The 18,344-nt window shown below is 40.4% G+C and overlaps 1 protein-coding gene across 2 annotated transcripts in view; it reads right to left on the bottom strand.

Annotated features, from left to right (window-relative positions):
- Positions 1-16,985, bottom strand: part of cdc42bpb (CDC42 binding protein kinase beta (DMPK-like)) — a 210,350-nt gene extending 193,365 nt beyond the window's left edge. For both annotated transcript variants that reach the window (XM_060829247.1, XM_060829248.1), the window contains exon 1: positions 16,218-16,985. In XM_060829247.1, coding sequence (XP_060685230.1) covers positions 16,218-16,392 — 175 coding nt within the window. In that variant the 5' untranslated portion in view covers positions 16,393-16,985. The remainder of the gene's footprint in view (positions 1-16,217) is intronic.
- Positions 16,986-18,344: the final 1,359 nt, after the last annotated feature.

Raw genomic sequence — 18,344 nt, 5'->3', positions numbered from 1 at the left:
TACAGAAAAGAAAATACAGCAAAACAATACACACACCCTTATCCTTGCTTGGACATTTCCCAAAGAGGTGTGGTGGTGCTGGGTAGTAAATTATATTTATTCTCAAATGCCAGTAAACTAACATTGTGTTTTTTTTGCCAATACACACCCAGTTCACAGAAAACTTCCTCAGCAGTTAAGTTTCAAATTAAAGGTCAGTGAAAGTCAAGTTCCTGCTTTGGGCAATGTTCAGATAGATTATATTTTTCACAAAGCATGTGACTATCACCCAGCCAATCTCGAATCAGTTAGCTGTAGGATGTTTATTGTAAGACAGCTGTTTCTGCTGCATTAAATGTGAAACCATATTCCGAGGTCAAGTATAAACTTATCCAAGTTCGAAGTAGACGCTTAACTTTTAATAAAATTACATTATTTTACTGATTTAATGCATGAGAGATTCAACCTACACTGAATAGTAGTATCTTATTCACTGAATGAGCACATTCTCAAGCTATCAAGTTAATGTCGTCTTATTTTGTAATGCACAGTTAAGACTACAAATCACCAATACTAAATTAGATTTAAAATTTATTTCTACTTGTAAAAAACAGAAGGCAAATCACCTGGCTATTGTCAGATTCTGACGGAGGTGAAAACAATGCCTGACTGATGCCTAGCACAATTACGTTACAGGGTAGAAAACATTGTTAAAGAACATTCCTGTCCCCTGAAAAACATGTCTCATTATGTAAACTATTAAAAAGTTAATTTGAAATAGTTTAAACCCAATCTGAATTTATCTTATTCTTTTAGTACTTCACATAAATAAACTATCCAAACAACAAATGAATATACCAAACCAATTCTGCAGCAATTTCAAAAGAAAAAGGTCAGCTATAACCAATTTTCCAAAGGTTTTGTGAACAAGTCTGTGCAAAGATAAAAAGGGCTCCAAAGTAGTCCTACTCAACTAGTAAATTTTAATTGATCCTCCCTTCTGCCAGACCTGAACTTTTCCAGCACTTTCATTATGAAAAAAGCCTTCAGACATTTCCAGATAAGACCAAGTTCAGTAATATCCTATCACCCATGAGATATCTCCAGCAGGTTCAAAAATGTTTAGAATTGCTCTATAATAAATAAACGGAGCTACAGTATGTTGAGGTTTCCTTTTTGCACAGTAATTCACAATCCATCCCCCCTCCTGAGAATCAATGGGAGTGTCTGAGAGCAAATGTAGATGACACATCTCGAAAAGGTACATTGAGTTTGCCAAAAGACTTCAAAAATTACAAGAACCTCAGTACTGTTAGCAAAAAATAAAGAATTTCTTTTAGATTAGATTAGATTAGATTAGATTAGATTACTTAGTGTGGAAACAGGCCCTTCGGCCCAACAAGTCCACACCGACCCGCCGAAGCACAACCCACCCATACCCCTTACCTAACACTACAGGCAATTTAGCATGGCCAATTCACCTGAATCGCACATCTTTGGAATGTGGGAGGAAACCGGAGCACCCGGAGGAAACCCACGCAGACACGGGGAGAACGTGCAAACTCCACAGTCAGTCGCCTGAGTCAGGAATTGAACCCAGGTCTCTGGCGCTGTGAGGCGGCAGTGCTAACCACTGTGCCACCGTGCCGCCCTCTTGCTATTAAACTGGTGCCAAAGCTAAAAAGATTTAAATTTTGACGCAAAAGTGAAGAACAGCAACAATTTTATCAATGTAAAGCTCTTAATTACTACAGAGTCAGAGATGTACAGCATGGAAACAGACCCTTCGGACAAGCAGGTCCATGCCGACCAGATATCCCGACCTAATCTAGTCCCACTCACCTGCATCCGTCTCATATCCCTCCAAACCGTTTATATTCATATACCCATCCAGATGCCTTTTAAGTGTTGCAATTGTACTAGCCTCCACCACTTCCTCTGGCAGCTCATTCCATACATGTACCACCCTCTGCGTGAAAACGTTGCCCCTTTGGTCTCTTTTATATCTTTCCCCCCTCACCCTAAACCTATGCCCTCTAGTTCTGCACCCCCACCCCAGGGAAAAGACTTCATTTATTTATCCTATCCGTGTCCCTAAAGATTTTATAAACCTCCATAAGGTCATCCCTCAGCCTCTGATGCTCCAGGGAAAACAGACCCAGCCAATTCAACCTCTTTCCTACAGCTCAAATCCTCCAACTCTGGCAACATCCTTGTAAAGCTTTTCTGAACACTTTCAAGTTTCACAACATCCTTCTGATAGGAAGACGACCAGAATTGCACGCAATATTTCAAAAGTGGCCTAGCCAATGTTCTGTACAGCCACAATTTACCTCCCAATACTCTGACCAATAAAGGAACGCATACCAAATGCCTTCTTCACTATCCTGTCTACCTGCGATTCCACTTTCAAGAAGCTGTGAGCCTGCACTCCGAGTTCTCTTTGTTCAGCAACACTCCCTTGGACCTTACCATTAAGTGTACAAGTCCTGCTATGGTTTGCTTTGCCTAATTCAGCACCTCACATTTATCCAAATTAAACTCCATCTGCCACTTCACAGCCCACTGGCTCATCTGATCAAGATCCTGTTGTAACCTCGGCTGTCCACAACACCTCCAATTTTGGTATTACCCCAATGTCTAGATTATTAAAGAAATTGATGGGAAAATAAAGCAGGTTATCAGTCTATGGTTCATGGCCAGTCAGTTCTGATGTAAAGTTTATAATTGAAATGGTAAATCTGTTGCTCTCTCTACAAATGCTGTGTGACCCAAATATTTCCAGCATTTTCTGCTCTTATTCTGGAATAATAAATTACACAAATCTTGGCACTATTAGATTTTCAAGTCATGGAACAAATAGAGACTCAACAAGTACTTAAAAATAGACCAAATTCACTGATGCCTTGAGATAACGTCTAAACTAATAGTTTGTAGTATATCATGCAAACCATCTCTGAAATTTAATAAACTTCATAGGATGGTTACTCATAGTACAAAACAATACACATTATGCGCAGCAATAAAGTGTGAAACTTACTAATTACTACAGAGAAGTATTATAAATTAACAAAATAAAGCTGTGACAAGTTTTCTTGACTTTGTTTTCTTTTTCAAAAAGAATTGATAAACATAAATGATGACAGTCATTGCATTGCTGCCTTGTGGCATTGAATTCACTTCATCACCCTTGTATACAAGCAACTTCAGCAAAACTGACATCAGTGAGGATTGTTTTAAAAATCTAGTTGTCAAGTATCAAACATCAATACAGAAGTTCCTCAGTGATGGTTCCTTGTCACAAGTATTGTCACATTTCCCTCAATCAGAAAGTTAGGCATGCAGCTGTTCACAGTTTAGCTTTTCCAATAATAAGCTCCCACCGGTCTACACCAGGGCCTGGGAAACATCCAAACAAGTGACAGGTAGCTGCAAAAGCAATGCAAGGCTCCATCCTGGATCTTTAGACCCTCCACACAAAGCTTCAAGGCTCAATTCAGCAAAGAAATATTCATCAGTCACCTAGATGGGTGTAGCCACAACACTCAAGAAGCTTGACACAATCTAACATACTGAACATCTACCTTCTCAAATCACTGGCTAGAGGATGCAATATAGTGAACTGATCAAGGTTACTCTGAAGGTCTCACTCCCCTTCCTAACTTTTACTGTGAAAGGCAATAGTAATGTTGTACAAATACGGTCATATCAATGCTTTCCAAATCCTGCAGATGTGGGTGTCACTGGCTAAGCCAGCATCTATTGGCCATCCATAGTGGCCCAAGAAAGCAATTAAGAATCAACCATGTATCTGTGGAACTGAAGACATGTGGGATCGATCAGAAGGGACAGCAAATTTCCTTCCTTTAAAAAGAGCAATTGTGGGCGTTAAATGACAATCGGCAATGGTTACTTGGTGTTCATCAGACCAATTCCTTTTATAGTCAATCAAAAGTTCTGGAATTCAAAAATAATTTGGATGCAAACATAGGAGGTATGGTCAGTAACTTTGTAGATAATACCAAAATTGGTGGTGTAATGGACAAAGAAGGTTACGTCAGATTACAATGGGATCTTGATCAGATGGACCAATGGGCCAAGTAGTGGTAGATGGAGTTTAATTTAGATAAATGTGAGGTGCTGCATTTTGGAAAAGCAAATCAGAGGAGGACTTGTACACTTAGTGGTAAGGTCCTGGGGAATGCTGCTGAACAGAGAGACCTTGAAGTGCATATTCATAGCTCCCTGAAACTGGAGTCTCAGGTAGACAGCGTGGTGAAGGCAGTTTTTGGTATGCTTGTTTTTATTGGTCAGTGCATTGAGAATAGGAGTTGGGAAATCATGTTGCGGCTATATTTGGTTCAGCCACCCTTGGAATACTATGCTCAATTCAGGTCTCCCTGGTATAGAGAAGGTGTTGTGAAACTTGAAAAGATTCAGAAATGAGGGTTTCAGCTATGGGGAGAAGCTGAATAGGCTGGGGCTATTTTACCTAGAGAGTTGAAGGTTGAGGGATGACCTTATAGAAGTTTATGAGGGGCATGGATAGGGTGAATAACTAAGGCATTTTCCCCAGGGTAAGGAGTCCAAATCTAGAATGCATAGATTTAGAGTGAGGGAAGGAAGATTTAAAAGGGACTCGAGGTGCAACTTATTCACGCAGAGGGTGTATGGATTGAGCAGCCAGAGGATGTGGTGATACTAATAGAATTACAACATTTAAAAGGCACCTGAAAGGATACATGAATAGAAAGGGTTTAGAGGGAAATTGGCCAAATGCTGGCAAACAGGACTAGATTAATTTAGGATATCTGGTCGACGTGGACAAGTCAGACCGACTGGCCTGTTTCCATGCCTGTACAGCTCCATGACTTCAAATTTCTCCGTCTGCCTTGAAAGGATTTGAATCCAGCCTCAGGCTCTGGATTGCTAGTCCAGTGACATTACCACTATGCCACCACAGATGTTGACTCTAATTGGTAAATACCTTGGAATCCCCTACCTGAAGCCATTACAGAAGGACCAGCAAGGCTACAGTAGATTAATTAGATAGTCCACCATCAAAATACGCAGTCATCCCATTCCTAGAACAATGTTAAATTATAAAGTTATCAAAAGAAACAAAACAATTTGACGCATCTTTACCAATCTCAGTCACAGATGGATGTGCTCATGACAGCATTAGAGAGTGTCCACCGCATAACTTTCGTGGAGACAAAATCCAGTCATCACATGGAAAACAGTCTCCACTGTGTCAAATGTCACCACAGCAGGTCAAAATTGGACACGTATCAGCAGTAGAACTGTATCCAACTTCAAGGCCCATCATAGCCTTCATGCCACCATTGCCATCAAACAATGGGAGCAAACTGATTAATGAAGAGTCCAGGAGAGCATAATAGGAGCAACATTAGACATATAAAACTAATGTGCCAACCTGGTGAAGTTCAGTACAGATCTATGTCCAGCCTAAACATCAAAAGCAACATAGATACAGCTAAACAGTTACTCAGATCACAGGTCAGCAATCTGACTACATTTGATTATGAGTGATACAGGGCAATTAAATAACTAATCAAAAAGAAGCAGCTCCAGAAAGATCACCATCCTAGATGCTGAGGAAACCTGACAAGTCAGCACAAACAAATAAGGGGTGAAGCATTTATGACCACCCTCAGCCACAAGCCCTCAGTAAATCCACACTGTAAGTAATCTAATCTAAGCTAAAATGATTCATCTTGGCTTCCATGGGAGATCCCTGAAATTATAGTTAGCAGTCATCATTAGCAAATTGCTGAAGGCACAGGAAGCTGCGAAATCTAGATCCTTACAATATACTAGTGGCAGTACTGAAGACTTGTGATCCAGAACTTGTGATAACCAAGTTACTTCAGCTGCTACAATACTGGAATCTGAGAGATGGTATGGAAATTCACCTATGCATGTCCTGCCCACAAAAAATCCAATGAGTGATAACTGATCTACCAGTCTAGTCTGAATCAAATTAATGGAAGTAGTCATCCCAGACATACTGGCACTGGAGCTTGTCCATCGGTGATTCACACGGATGATCCCTGGAATGGTAGGTCTAACATACGAGGAACAGCTGAGGATCCTGGGATTGCATTCATTGGAGTTTAGAAGATTAAGGAGAGATCTAATAGAAACTTACAAGATAATACATGGCTTGGAAAGGGTGGACGCTAGGAAATTGTTTCAGTTAGGCGAGGAGACTAGGACTCGTGGACACAGCCTTAGAATTAGAGGAGGTAAATTGAGAACAGAAATGCGGAGACATTTCTACAGCAGGGAGTGGTGGGCCTGTGGAATTCATTGCCGTAGAGTGCAGTGGAGGCTGGGACATTAAATGTCTTCAAGGCAGAGATTGATAAATTCTTGATGTCACAAGGAATTAAGGGCTACGGGGAGAATGCGGGTAAGTGGAGTTGAAATGCCCATCAGCCATGATTGAATGGTGGAGTGGACTCGATGGGCCGAACGGCCTTACTTCCACTCCTATGTCTTATAGTCATAGTAAAAAGTGGTAATCTGCTCATCCAAGTTTAGTCTGTGTTCTAAAAAGACCATTCAACTGCTTGGTGTTTTTTTTTCAAATAAAATTTGATGTTTCACTTGGAGCTGGTGTACCTGGTCACACCTTTGTTCCTGCTGACACAGCGCCCTTGGCCAGCTCCTCAGGCCGCAGCAGACGCACTGGATCTCCCAGGAGTTAAGGGTGCTGCATTGGTTGTAATGGGCCAGGTGAGAAGCTTCCCATATGATGGGCTCAAACATTTTGCTGATAAACAACTTCATGATGTAATTGGAGAAGATGCCAGTATCAGGATAAACCTGCTTCATCACTTTAAAGATATTTATGGCACAACTTCCTCCTTCTCTTGCCGCGGCACGGTGGCACAGTGGTTAGCACTGCTGCCTCACAGAGCCAGAGATCTGGGTTCAATTCCCGCCTCAGGCGACTGACTGTGTGGAGTTTGCACGTTCTCCCCGTGTCTGCGTGGGTTTCCTCCGGGTGCTCCGGTTTCCTCCCACAGTCCAAAGATATGCGGGTCAGGTGAATTGGCCATGCTAAATTGCCCGTAGTGTTAGGTAAGGGGTATATGTAGGGGTATGGGTGGGTTGCGCTTCGGCGGGTCGGTGTGGACTCGTTGGGCCGAAGGGCCTGTTTCCACACTGTAGGGAATCTAATCTAATCACTTATCATGGCATCCTCTTCACTGTTTTCTAGTACTTTTTTGACAACTTGTCCTTTCGTTGTGTTAACATCTACAGGATAGTTAAATTCCAGACATAAAAGTCACTACTCTTGATATCAAGGCAGCATTTGACGGAATTGTGGCATCAAATTGCCCTAGCAAAGTGTAAGTCGACAGGAATAAGGGAAAACCTCCATAAGACCATAGGAAATAGGAAGATCTGCTTTCTTGCCCTTTCCCCATAACCACTGATTTCCCTTCAGAACAAGCAATGGAATGCAACCTTGCTGCATTCGAGAGTGGAGTTTGGCAAAACAGGGAACTAGGTGAAAGATGTGATCAGTCCCCCCTTTTTCTTTCATTGATAAGTACTTCTGCTCTTTAATATAACAGTAATGTTTAGATTAGATTAGATTACTTACAGTGTGGAAACAGGCCCTTCGACCCAACAAGTCCACACCGACCCGCCAACGCGCAATCCACCCATTCTCCTACATTTACCCCTTTACCTAACACTATGGGCAATTTAGCGTCGCCCATTCACCTGACCTGCACACCTTTGGACTGTGGGAGGAAACCGGAGCACCCAGAGGAAACCCACACAGACACGGGGAGAATGTGCAAACTCCACACAGTCAGTTGCCTGAGTCAGGAATTGAACCCGGGTCTCTGGCGCTGTGAGGCAGCATTGCTAACCACTGTGCCACCGTGCCGCCCACACTTCGAGAATTTGGGGCCAATGGTGATCTTAAGGAACTCTTACAGTATAGAGTACTGGAGGTCAGGCTGCGTGTAAATCTAGCAAGGAGCAGCTGAGCAGAGCAACAGGAAAGCTTTCAATGGAGCAGTCCAGCATTACTTTCACTCAACACACCACCATGTCATACACAACACGATGGAACATTGTTGTAATTATTAGAAACCAATCATTTCAGCTGCAGATCATTAATGCAGGAGTTCAAGGTTCTTGGTCCAACCACCTTCAGCTGTTTCAATGTCTCACCTTCCTCCTTAAGGTCAAAAATGGAGATGTTCGCTGATGATGTTCAGGACCTTTGCAACTCTTTAAACACCGAATCAGACTGACTGTCCCCATGCAGAGAGATTCAGACAATATTCAGATTTGCACAATTATATGCCATATACTGCCAATGATTACGTCAGCCAAGACAGATTCTCAACATCTTCCCTTGACATTCAATGGCATTATCAGTCATTTAACTTCCATTAATATCCCGACGATTACTAGTGATCAGAAACTGAACTGGATCAGCTATATAAATATTGTGGTTATGAGGAGGCCAGAACCTGGGAACCCTGGGACAAACAACTCATCTTTATCAACTCTTCTAAAGTATTTCCACGATGTACATGTGCAGTGGAAGATACATATGCCTCGATAGAGACAGTTCCAATGACATACAAAGCACCTGTTTGATTGACCCATCAAACACCTTAACTGCTAACTGTGTACCATGAACAAGATGCACTGCAACAAGACTCTTTCAACTATACCTTCCAAATCTGCGACCTGTACCATCAAGGAGGACTCTGGCAGTAGGTGCACGGGGCCACCATCAAATTCCTTCCAGTCACACATCATTGTGACTTGAATTGTACACAACATTACTTCACTGAGTTTTGGTCTAAATCCTGAAACTTCATCTCTGACAATACAGTGTACTACATAGGCCGCATAAATTCAAGAAAGCAACTCATCCTCTCAAAGGCAATCGAAGAAGGACAATAAATGCTGGCCTTGCCAATGATGGTTACACCACAGGAATGAGTAAGCAAAAACTGAACTGCTCGAGCAGAAATCATACAAGTACTCATAGCCTATGCCACAGTGATGAAATCCAAAGAATGCGTTTACGCTCTTAACCTCAATCTAGAAAGTAACAATTTGATGCAATTTAGTGGCCTTTGATCTTTAGGTGTACTGTGTCCTCTTGCTTTTTCAATGATATGAAATAAATGCTAGTGGCTGTATATGCTAAACAAAGTATCATGCTGGATTGTCTACATACTTCCTACTTTGAGAAGACAGCAGAGTGCAAATTTTAAACTGGCAGTTCAGTAGTTTTATAGAAAAATGTCTACCATAAACAAAAGAATGCTTTCTGCAAATTATTATTATAAAATACAATTAAATTACTTTCTAAGTATTTGAAGGCACAGCAGCTTTTGAACAAATACTTATCGCATCAATCTCTTGCAGAAAAGCAGGCCAAAGTTAAGACTGAACACCCAACCCACCACAATTATCTTTCACCAATCACTTCCTAATTTCACACAAATCTTACCAGGTAAACAACAGTTAGAAAACAATATGTAGTTCTTACTTTCTGCAGCTTATTTCTTCAAAAATTGAACCACTGCACATTGCAAAACAAAATATAATTTAGTCATTGGCTCAATTACAAACATGACCGTTAGACTTGGTATAATTTGACAGTTCAGTGGAATTGAATCATTTCATATGAAATTTTGTTATAAAAATTGCATATTGTAATAATAAATTTCAGTTACATTTGGAAAAAAAAACTGGTCACAATCAAGGAAGTCAATGACCCAATTGTCACAACTCATTAAAAAAGTGCATTAAGCAACGTGTGGAGCAACTACAGAAAGGCAAATGCATTTTGAGTTTCTTCATTGAGACTATGGAATATAAAAACTACACAAGCATAATAGTATTTTTCACATCTCACTTTGAAATATTGTGTCTACCTCTATTCCTTACAGATTGTCAATATGCTGGAAAAACACCCAAAATTATGTTGGACCTCAAACCTTGGTGTAGCAGAAAATAAAATATAGATGATAAAAATCTAGAACAAAAGCAGAGACTTCTGATACAAGCTTATCAACCAGAAATGTTAAAAGCTTGGTCCTTCTCTATAGGTACAATAGCCAGGGTTATTTCATTTTCAAAATGCAGGATTAGAGGGGACATGATTTGAGGGCGGCACGGTGGCACAGTGGTTAGCACTGCTGCCTCACAGCGCCAGGGACCTGGGTTCAATTCCCGTCTCAGGCGACTGACTGTGTGGAGTTTGCACGTTCTCCCCGTGTCTGTGTGGGTTTCCTCCGGGTGCTCCGGTTTCCTCCCACAGTCCAAAGATGTGCGGGTCAGGTGAATTGGCCATGCTAAATTGCCCGTAGTGTTAGGTAAGGGGTATATGTAGGGGTATGGGTGGGTTGCGGGTCGGTGTGGACTTGTTGGGCCGAAGGGCCTGTTTCCACACTGTAAGTAATCTAAATGATTGATTCTTTTAAAAATAAAAGATTTACAGTTAGTTTGAATAGGTTATTTAATTACGAATAGCAACAAAGGATCCACCAACTATGCATAAAAACACTTAGTATACATAAGTCAGCATTTATTTTTGCATTGAAAGTATTGCCCTCGACAACTGCCAAAACATGCAATGGTTTTGGATTCTTCCCTGTCTTAAAATAAGAAATGAAAACTCCCTGAGCAAACACAGCATTCTAGTTACAGCATGTAGGTTGCTAGTTAGCTGGGATTAATTGGAGTTACAGACTGACACTGTCTCCAGGAGCCTTGCTTGATTACCTTAGGGAATCACAAAAGGAGTTTTTTTTTCTGAATTGGCCGCAGGTTTTTCTGCTTTATTTGCTTCTCCCAGGCTTTTGCATGGTTGGGGTGGGTCAAAAATGTACGTGATTGCACCATGTCTGGATGGGTGGCTTCATGATCTTTTCCCATCTTTTTTGTATGTTACTCATTGGCTGCTGCAAATGGAAAACTTAGGTTAAAGAGAACCATTTATCTGTAATTAAAAGATAAGGAGAAGATTTTCAAATCATAAAGGTTGTTCATAACTTCCAAATGTAAATAAATTTCTGGCCTTGTTAATGTGTTCAGGCCAAAGAACAAAGCAGCACATTTAAAGTAAGATTAACAACTGTTTTTTGTTAGTCATCATCTCTTCAAGTCCCAACCATGCTGTGATGTAATTTCTTAGATATTCCTTGAGAGATAAAGAGACCAAACATGAACACAACTACATTTATGGTTAAGGAACCTCATAGTGGTCATTTTTTTGAGCTGGAAACTGATTGTAAAGGGACCTACTCCAGTATTTTGGACAAAAGTCCCACTCAATATGTACACATTCAGGAACATATTTACCAACTTAGGTGATCTGAATTACAAACAATTTCAAATCTGAAAATTGAGATAGCAAATGCACTGCAGGCATGCATGCTCATATAATGGTACTCAAAGGAAATCAAAAGGTAAACAAGTCTCAATATCAAATCCTATTTCAAATACTTTTAAAAATACAAATTTGCATTATACATGGCACTCTGCCTTTCCAATACAGTATACCCAATTCCAAGGCTATTTACATAAATTTTATATATACTCACACATTTCACAATGTTTGCAGTTTTGATGTTACTTGATTAAAAAAATGAGACTTTTAAAAAAGAGCAGCTGCATTTTTTTCACTACCTTATAATAATGGCGAATAAATAATCCAACCAATTCCAAAAACCATATTTTCAACCACCACTAATAGATTGCACAATCACTCATCCAATATTTCAAAATTATGCTGGGTGTTACATAAGGATCAATTTGAAATTATGCTTGTTAGGAGTTTTGCTTAACTTAAGCATTGCTGTGACTTTGTAAAAAAAGTTAGATTTTGTTTTTCAGTGGAACAATTACAATGCAGAATTGAGAACAATGGAACAGATGTGAGCCAGACAAAACCCCATTAATGTCACAAAAATATTTTAACTATAAACAACTCCAGATTACTGTGATTAAAATTTCATTTCATTACTTAATTTTGGAATTTGATGAGTTGGTATTCTATTAAAAAATCCAAATAAGACAACTGACGAATAACTATTTCACTCCAACTAAGATCAAGATCACTAGCAATATACAATATTGTAACTTTAGTGGTCTACAATGTAAATGGTACTGATGTTGTTAAATAGTAACCACTGGCAATAGAAAATTTTCATTCACCTATTATTCAAACCAGACTTTTTGTCAAAAAAGAAATTCAGTGAACTTCTATCTTTGATTGTGAATAATTTACATAAAACTACAGAAACTGACAGCATAGAAGAACATTCAGTTCATTATATTTGTCCGGTCTCTTTATTAGATTTATCCAAAACTACTCCCATTGACTTGCCCTCAATCTTCCACTACTACAAATATGCAGCCAGTTTTACCTTGATGGAAGATTTGATACAGAAAATTTCTTTATAAAGAAATTGGTCCTAAATGTTATCATCATCCTAAGTGATAATTATAAATTATTTACAACAGATTGCTAAATCCCCATCCAAGGAAACAATTTTCTATTCATACGAGCATAAGAAATACGTGGAGTACATCATATGCTCCCTTGAGCCTGCTCCATCAGTCAATACAAACATGGTGGCTCATCAGCCTTTAGGTTTAGAAAATGTTAATGATAGTACAAAGCTCCTACAAAACCTCCCAGTGATATTAAAATAATATCACAAAATTTCATATGATCTGCTTCAGTGAAGTTTAAAAAAAAATCACAACAACAGGTTATAGTCCAACAGGTTTATTTGGAAATACTAGTTTTCAGAGTGCTGCTCCTTCACTGGGTTACCTAATGAAGAAGCAGCACTCTGAAAGCTAGTACTTCCAAATAAACCTGTTAGACTATAACCTAGTGTTTGTGATTTTTAATTTTGTCCACCCAAATCTAACACCTGCACCCCCACACATCAGTGCTTCAGTGAAGATAGTTCCAGTATCTCGCTTCTTCATTGTTTACAAAACTTCTGGATTTTGTTTTCATCAGTAAACTCTGGTGTTACAGCTAGGATTATGCACAAGTTTAGACCATCTATGCGTATCAAAAAGAAAAATGGGGACAGAGCACTGATCCATTAAGGTACACCACTTCCAAACCTTGTCAAGTCAAGCAATGCCTAGTAACCAACTCTTCAAATGGTAAACTTCAAATGTGGCCTCCCCATTCACGAAATCAAGTTAGAAATCCAAACACATATATAATCCTTCTGTTGAAGTTACATTAGTGCTGCAGCACAGCCCCTCGGGGGATTCCACTACTATATTTTTTGTCTAAACAACTTGCACAAAGATTGTCAAGAAACAAGTTTCTGAATGCATTCTGAAAATACAAATACAGTATATCCACTGCATTCTCTCTATTTATTCAGTCACTTACTCAAAAACATTTAAGTAACTATTAAGAATTTCTCAATTGAATTGTAAGAGTAATGGATAAATGAATTGTGGTACATTTAGGGATGACGTACTACTTTTTAACATTGACTTATGGGACAATTTGTTGTCCCATGAATCACCGATTCTACATGCCATTAGGAAGGGAAATTTTAGGAATTTGACCCAGTGACATTGAAGGAACGGTAATACATTTCCAAGTCAGCATGGTGAGTGACTTGGAGAAGAACTTGCAGATGCTACTATTCCCAGGTACAGTACATGTTGCCTTTATCCTTTAAGACGAAAGTGGTTGTGGATTTGGAAGGTGCTTTATAAAGATCTCTGGTGAACTTCTGCAGCAGATCTTGCAGATAATACACAACGTTGCTACTGAATGTCAACAGTGGTTAGGGGAGGCAATAGCCTAGCGATAATTCCACTAGGCTATTATACCAGAAACTCAGCTAATATCTAGGGGACCTGGGTTCAAGCCCCATCAGAGCAAATAGTGGAATTTGAATTCAATTAAAACAAAAATCTGGATTAAGAATCTACAGATGACTAGGATTGTCAGAAAGGTGCATCGGGCTCACTAATGTTCTTCTGGGAAGTAAATCTGCCATCCTCACCTGGTCTGGCCTACATATGACTCTAGACACACAGCCATGTGGTTGATTCTCAACTGCCCTCTGAAATGACTTAGCAAGCCACTCAGTTTTATCAATCACAACAAAACTGCTCATGGTTCATATTATAACATTTCATACTATATGAAATTTTAAAATTTTCAAAAGTCACATTCATGCGGTATAAATCAGTGTATACCAGTTACATAATATAAAACAAAGAACTGCAAATGCTGGAGATCTGAAATTGCTGGTGAACTCAGGACTGCCAGAGTCACTGAACTCAAAATGTTAACTCTGCTTTCTTCTAGATGCTGCCAGACCTGCTGAGTCTGCCAGAAATTTCAGTTTTTGTCATACACAATCACATCTTTACAAATTCTCATCCCTATCAAACGAATGACCTATCAATGAGGTATTCCATGTACTGCAATCAAGTAGGAGCCCCTAGAGAGACCGAGAGGTCCACAAAGATTAGGTTGGGACATCTGGACGACATGGACAAGTTGGACCGAAGGGTCTGTTTCCATGCTGTACATCTCCATACATCTCTACTTGCATACGAGGTTTGTCCAAACATTGTCAGAAGGTTCAAAACAAAGCAAAAGGGGTTGACCCTTCCTTGGATTTCTGCAAGATTTTGTACAAGTACTTGTAAAGGTGTTCAGATAGGTTTGATGAGATGATTCCAGCTGGGAGATTTTTTGACTAAACTCTTCCTATCAAGTAGAAGTGTTTCACTATCAAGTTATATATTCGATTTAAAATGGTTCATATGCTTGAATATATATATTTGGAGTTTGGTAGACTATTCAGTTGTAAACAGTACAAACAAGTATTGTAATGTTTAACATTAATATCTTAAGTAATTAAGACATGGTGAAAGAGGGCTCTTTTGGCACAGAAGTAGTGCCCTACCTCTGGGGCAGAAGGCTTGGGTTACCACCTGCTCCAGAATGTGTCATAATCTGACTAAATGGGTGGATTAAGACGACTAGTGAAGATTCTTTAGAAGTTAAATAATCTGCATGACTGTTTAATACAATAGGAAAAAAAACTATGGAATACAAAAAAAGGTCCAGAAGTTAACTACTGTAAGTACCAAAATTGTTGTTACTTTCAAAATCTTGATCATCTTTAAATTGAATTAAAATAATCTCATGTGGCACATGCAAATACGTTGGAAAATTTGAAGACTTCTCATTTAGAGATCACATTCATTCCACAATAAAAATTTTCATCCACAATTAAAAACGTATTTACATATGCATGTACACTATTTTGAATTTCTGATTATCGCAGTTTAAAACGGTTTAGAAATTCACGACTGAAAATGGTCCAATTACATGTTGAAATAGTACACATGAAATTTGCAGCAATGATCATATTAAACCTCCAATCATACTTATTACTAGCACCACCCAATGATGTCAGACCTCAAATCATACTGTAGATACCTTGCTAGAAAAGGAACTGTTCAAGCTGCCAAACTGTTACCATTTAATACATGCCTCCTTTTTAAGCTGAGTTAAAAATCAATTTCAACAGATACAATGGCTCACCCTTCAGTTGTGATTCTTACTCATGTCAACAGAATAGGCTGGGAAGTGAATCCTCTTAGCTTGTGAACATACAAGAGAGTGGTCATTTAATTATAATGAAACTATTACCACTTCCCTGTTAACATCTTATGACTGCTCTCAGCAATATCTATAAAGTTACATAATAAAATTTATAAGCTAAAGAAATACACATCTTTTATTCCTATCACATGCTCACCTACTGACTTAGAATTGTGAAACGTACATACAATGAAGTACTCATAAATAAAAGGTCAGCAAACAGACTGCAACAGCAGCAGTGGATGAAACTGGTGCTCACCATTTTCAGAAAGGAGTGCAGGAGATGCGTGCCCCCTTTATAAAAGCAGCAGCATTTTTGGAAACGTTCTATCATAACAAAACATTAAAATCTTGAGTTATTCATTTAGAATTTTGATTAACCCTACACATGCATGGGAACGGTTCATCTTGTGATTTTTCAGCAGGAAAATCAGCGATATTCCGCTCAGGCTGTTCCACAAAAGTAAACAAACAGCTGTTTCTTGAATCTGGACGCAGCTGAAAGCACGATGCCATTAGAAACAAGATCATTTAAGGATATGCTTACCCCATTCCAAGAATTCTGCAATGTATTTTTCCCGTCGTATGGGCGAGCTGCTACATTCGTTGTAAAGGCATATTAAAATATCCAACAAAGTCTCCACACTCATTGAACTTGCATTCATCTGAGGTCCGTTCAGGAGCAACTGCTCCAACTTCTTCAGGCGAACCTTCGCTGACATTTTAATCTCCCAAGTTTTGACTCTCAAAATGATCCTCCTGAAAAGGCAACTGGTGTGCAGCGTCCAGTTACCCGAAAGAGATCAAAGCAGTGATTTATTTCACATTTAAAAAGGCAGGAACTGGCATTTTCACGGTTGAAGTTAAAAGAAAAAAAAACGAATGCAGCGCTCAGGCCCAGCTGGTCATAACTTCTCCTCAATCGGGCGACCACCTCCCACCGCCAACAGAAAAAAAAAATCTCCTTCCCTCTGCGAAAAAAACCCCCAAGTTGAGCCTTTAGTTGAGCTGAAGCCCAGCCCCAGGAAGAGGGCTCGTCTGCTCAACTGCGTTGTTCATCTCCCGTTTTCCTGGCTCCGCCGAAGCTGCTGGGCGTCTTGTCGTCAGCGCGGAGCCGGCGGCGCTCATCCCGGGCTGCTGCCTGGCTACTGAGCCCGCTCTCCGGCTCGCCACCGCTGACCCGCTCGTGTACCCGAGCTGCAGGAGTACCGCCGGAGGAGCGGTCCCTCTCCTCCCGACCCGGTCCCCGGCACAACCGTAGCCAGCCCGGCCTGGCCCGAGCACACTGACTGGAACGACACCACAAAGCCACCCACCGGAAACACCGCGACGTCACCTGATTGACTGCCCCTCCCCATGGCAACCGGGTGGAACCCGGAGCGCGAGCGCCAGGGCCAGCAATGGGAACGTGCCTTTGCAGATCCGGAGCTGGGAATGGGAATGGGAATAAGTTCCTGGATCTATCTGGAAATGGCAATGTATCCTTGGGGATCATGAGCTGGAAATGAAAGTAAACATTTGGGATGTCTTGGTTATAGGAATGTACCCTTGCAGATCCGGAACCGGGAATGAGAATAAACTAATGGATTTCCGGGAATAGGAATGTTCCTCTGGAAATCCGAGCTGGAAATCAGAGTACACTCTTGGATATCTGAGAATAGGAATGTATCCTTGGAGATCATGAGCTGGTAATGAGAATAAACTCCTGGATATTTGGGAATGGGAATGTGTCCTTGGAGATCCACAACAGGGAATGAGAATTAACTAATAGATTTCCAGGAATAGGACTGTTTCTCTGGAAATCAGAATAAACTCATGAGTATCTGGAAATAGGAATGTATCCTTGGAGATCCGGAGCTGGAAATGAAAATAAACTCTTGGGGTAGCTGGGAATAGGAATGTATCCTTGGAGATCTGAAGCTCGGAATGAGAATAAACTCCTCAATATTCGGGAATAGGAATGTTTTTCTGGAGATCCAGAGCTAGAAATCAGAATAAACCCCTGGATATCTGGGAATAATAATGTATCCTTTGAGATCCAGAACTGGTAATAAAAGTAAACTGAATATCTGGGAATAGGAATGTTTCACTGAAGATCCGAAGCTGGGAATGAAAATATGTCCCTGAAGATATTGGGGCATGTCATTGCAGATCTGGAAGTGTGATTCTGAGATCCGGGGCTGAGAATTGTCTTGGAAGATCTGGGGCCTGGAATGTGTCCCTGGAAATCTAAGAATAGGAATCACGAGTAAAAATTGCTTGAAAAGCTCAAGCAGGTCTGGCAGTATCTGTGGAGAGAAATCAGAATATGGGAATATTTCAAGGGTGATCTGGGGCCGTGAATGGGAATCTGTCCCTGGAGATCTGGGGATGGGTGTGTGCTGGGGGATCCTGAAACAAGAATGTGCCCTACGAGATCTGGAAACAAGAATGAAAATGTGCACCGGGAGATCTGTGAATGCTGCTTGGAAGTGTCCTAGGTGATCTGGAGCCAGGAATAGGAATATTGCACAGGGTTTTGGGGCCGTGAACGGGAATATGTCCCTGAATATCCAGGAATGGGAGTGCACCTGGACATCTAGGGCCGAGGATGAGAACGTGCTGTAGGATATCTGGGAATAGGAATGAGGATGTGTCCTGGAAGATCCGGAGCAGGGAATGTTTCCCGTAAGAT

The sequence above is a fragment of the Hemiscyllium ocellatum genome, chromosome 8 (assembly GCF_020745735.1).
Source record: "Hemiscyllium ocellatum isolate sHemOce1 chromosome 8, sHemOce1.pat.X.cur, whole genome shotgun sequence".
In the NCBI taxonomy this organism is placed as follows: Eukaryota; Metazoa; Chordata; class Chondrichthyes; order Orectolobiformes; family Hemiscylliidae; genus Hemiscyllium; species Hemiscyllium ocellatum.
Note: the sequence above shows the minus strand (reverse complement) of the source record. Positions and strands in the feature narration are given on the sequence as shown.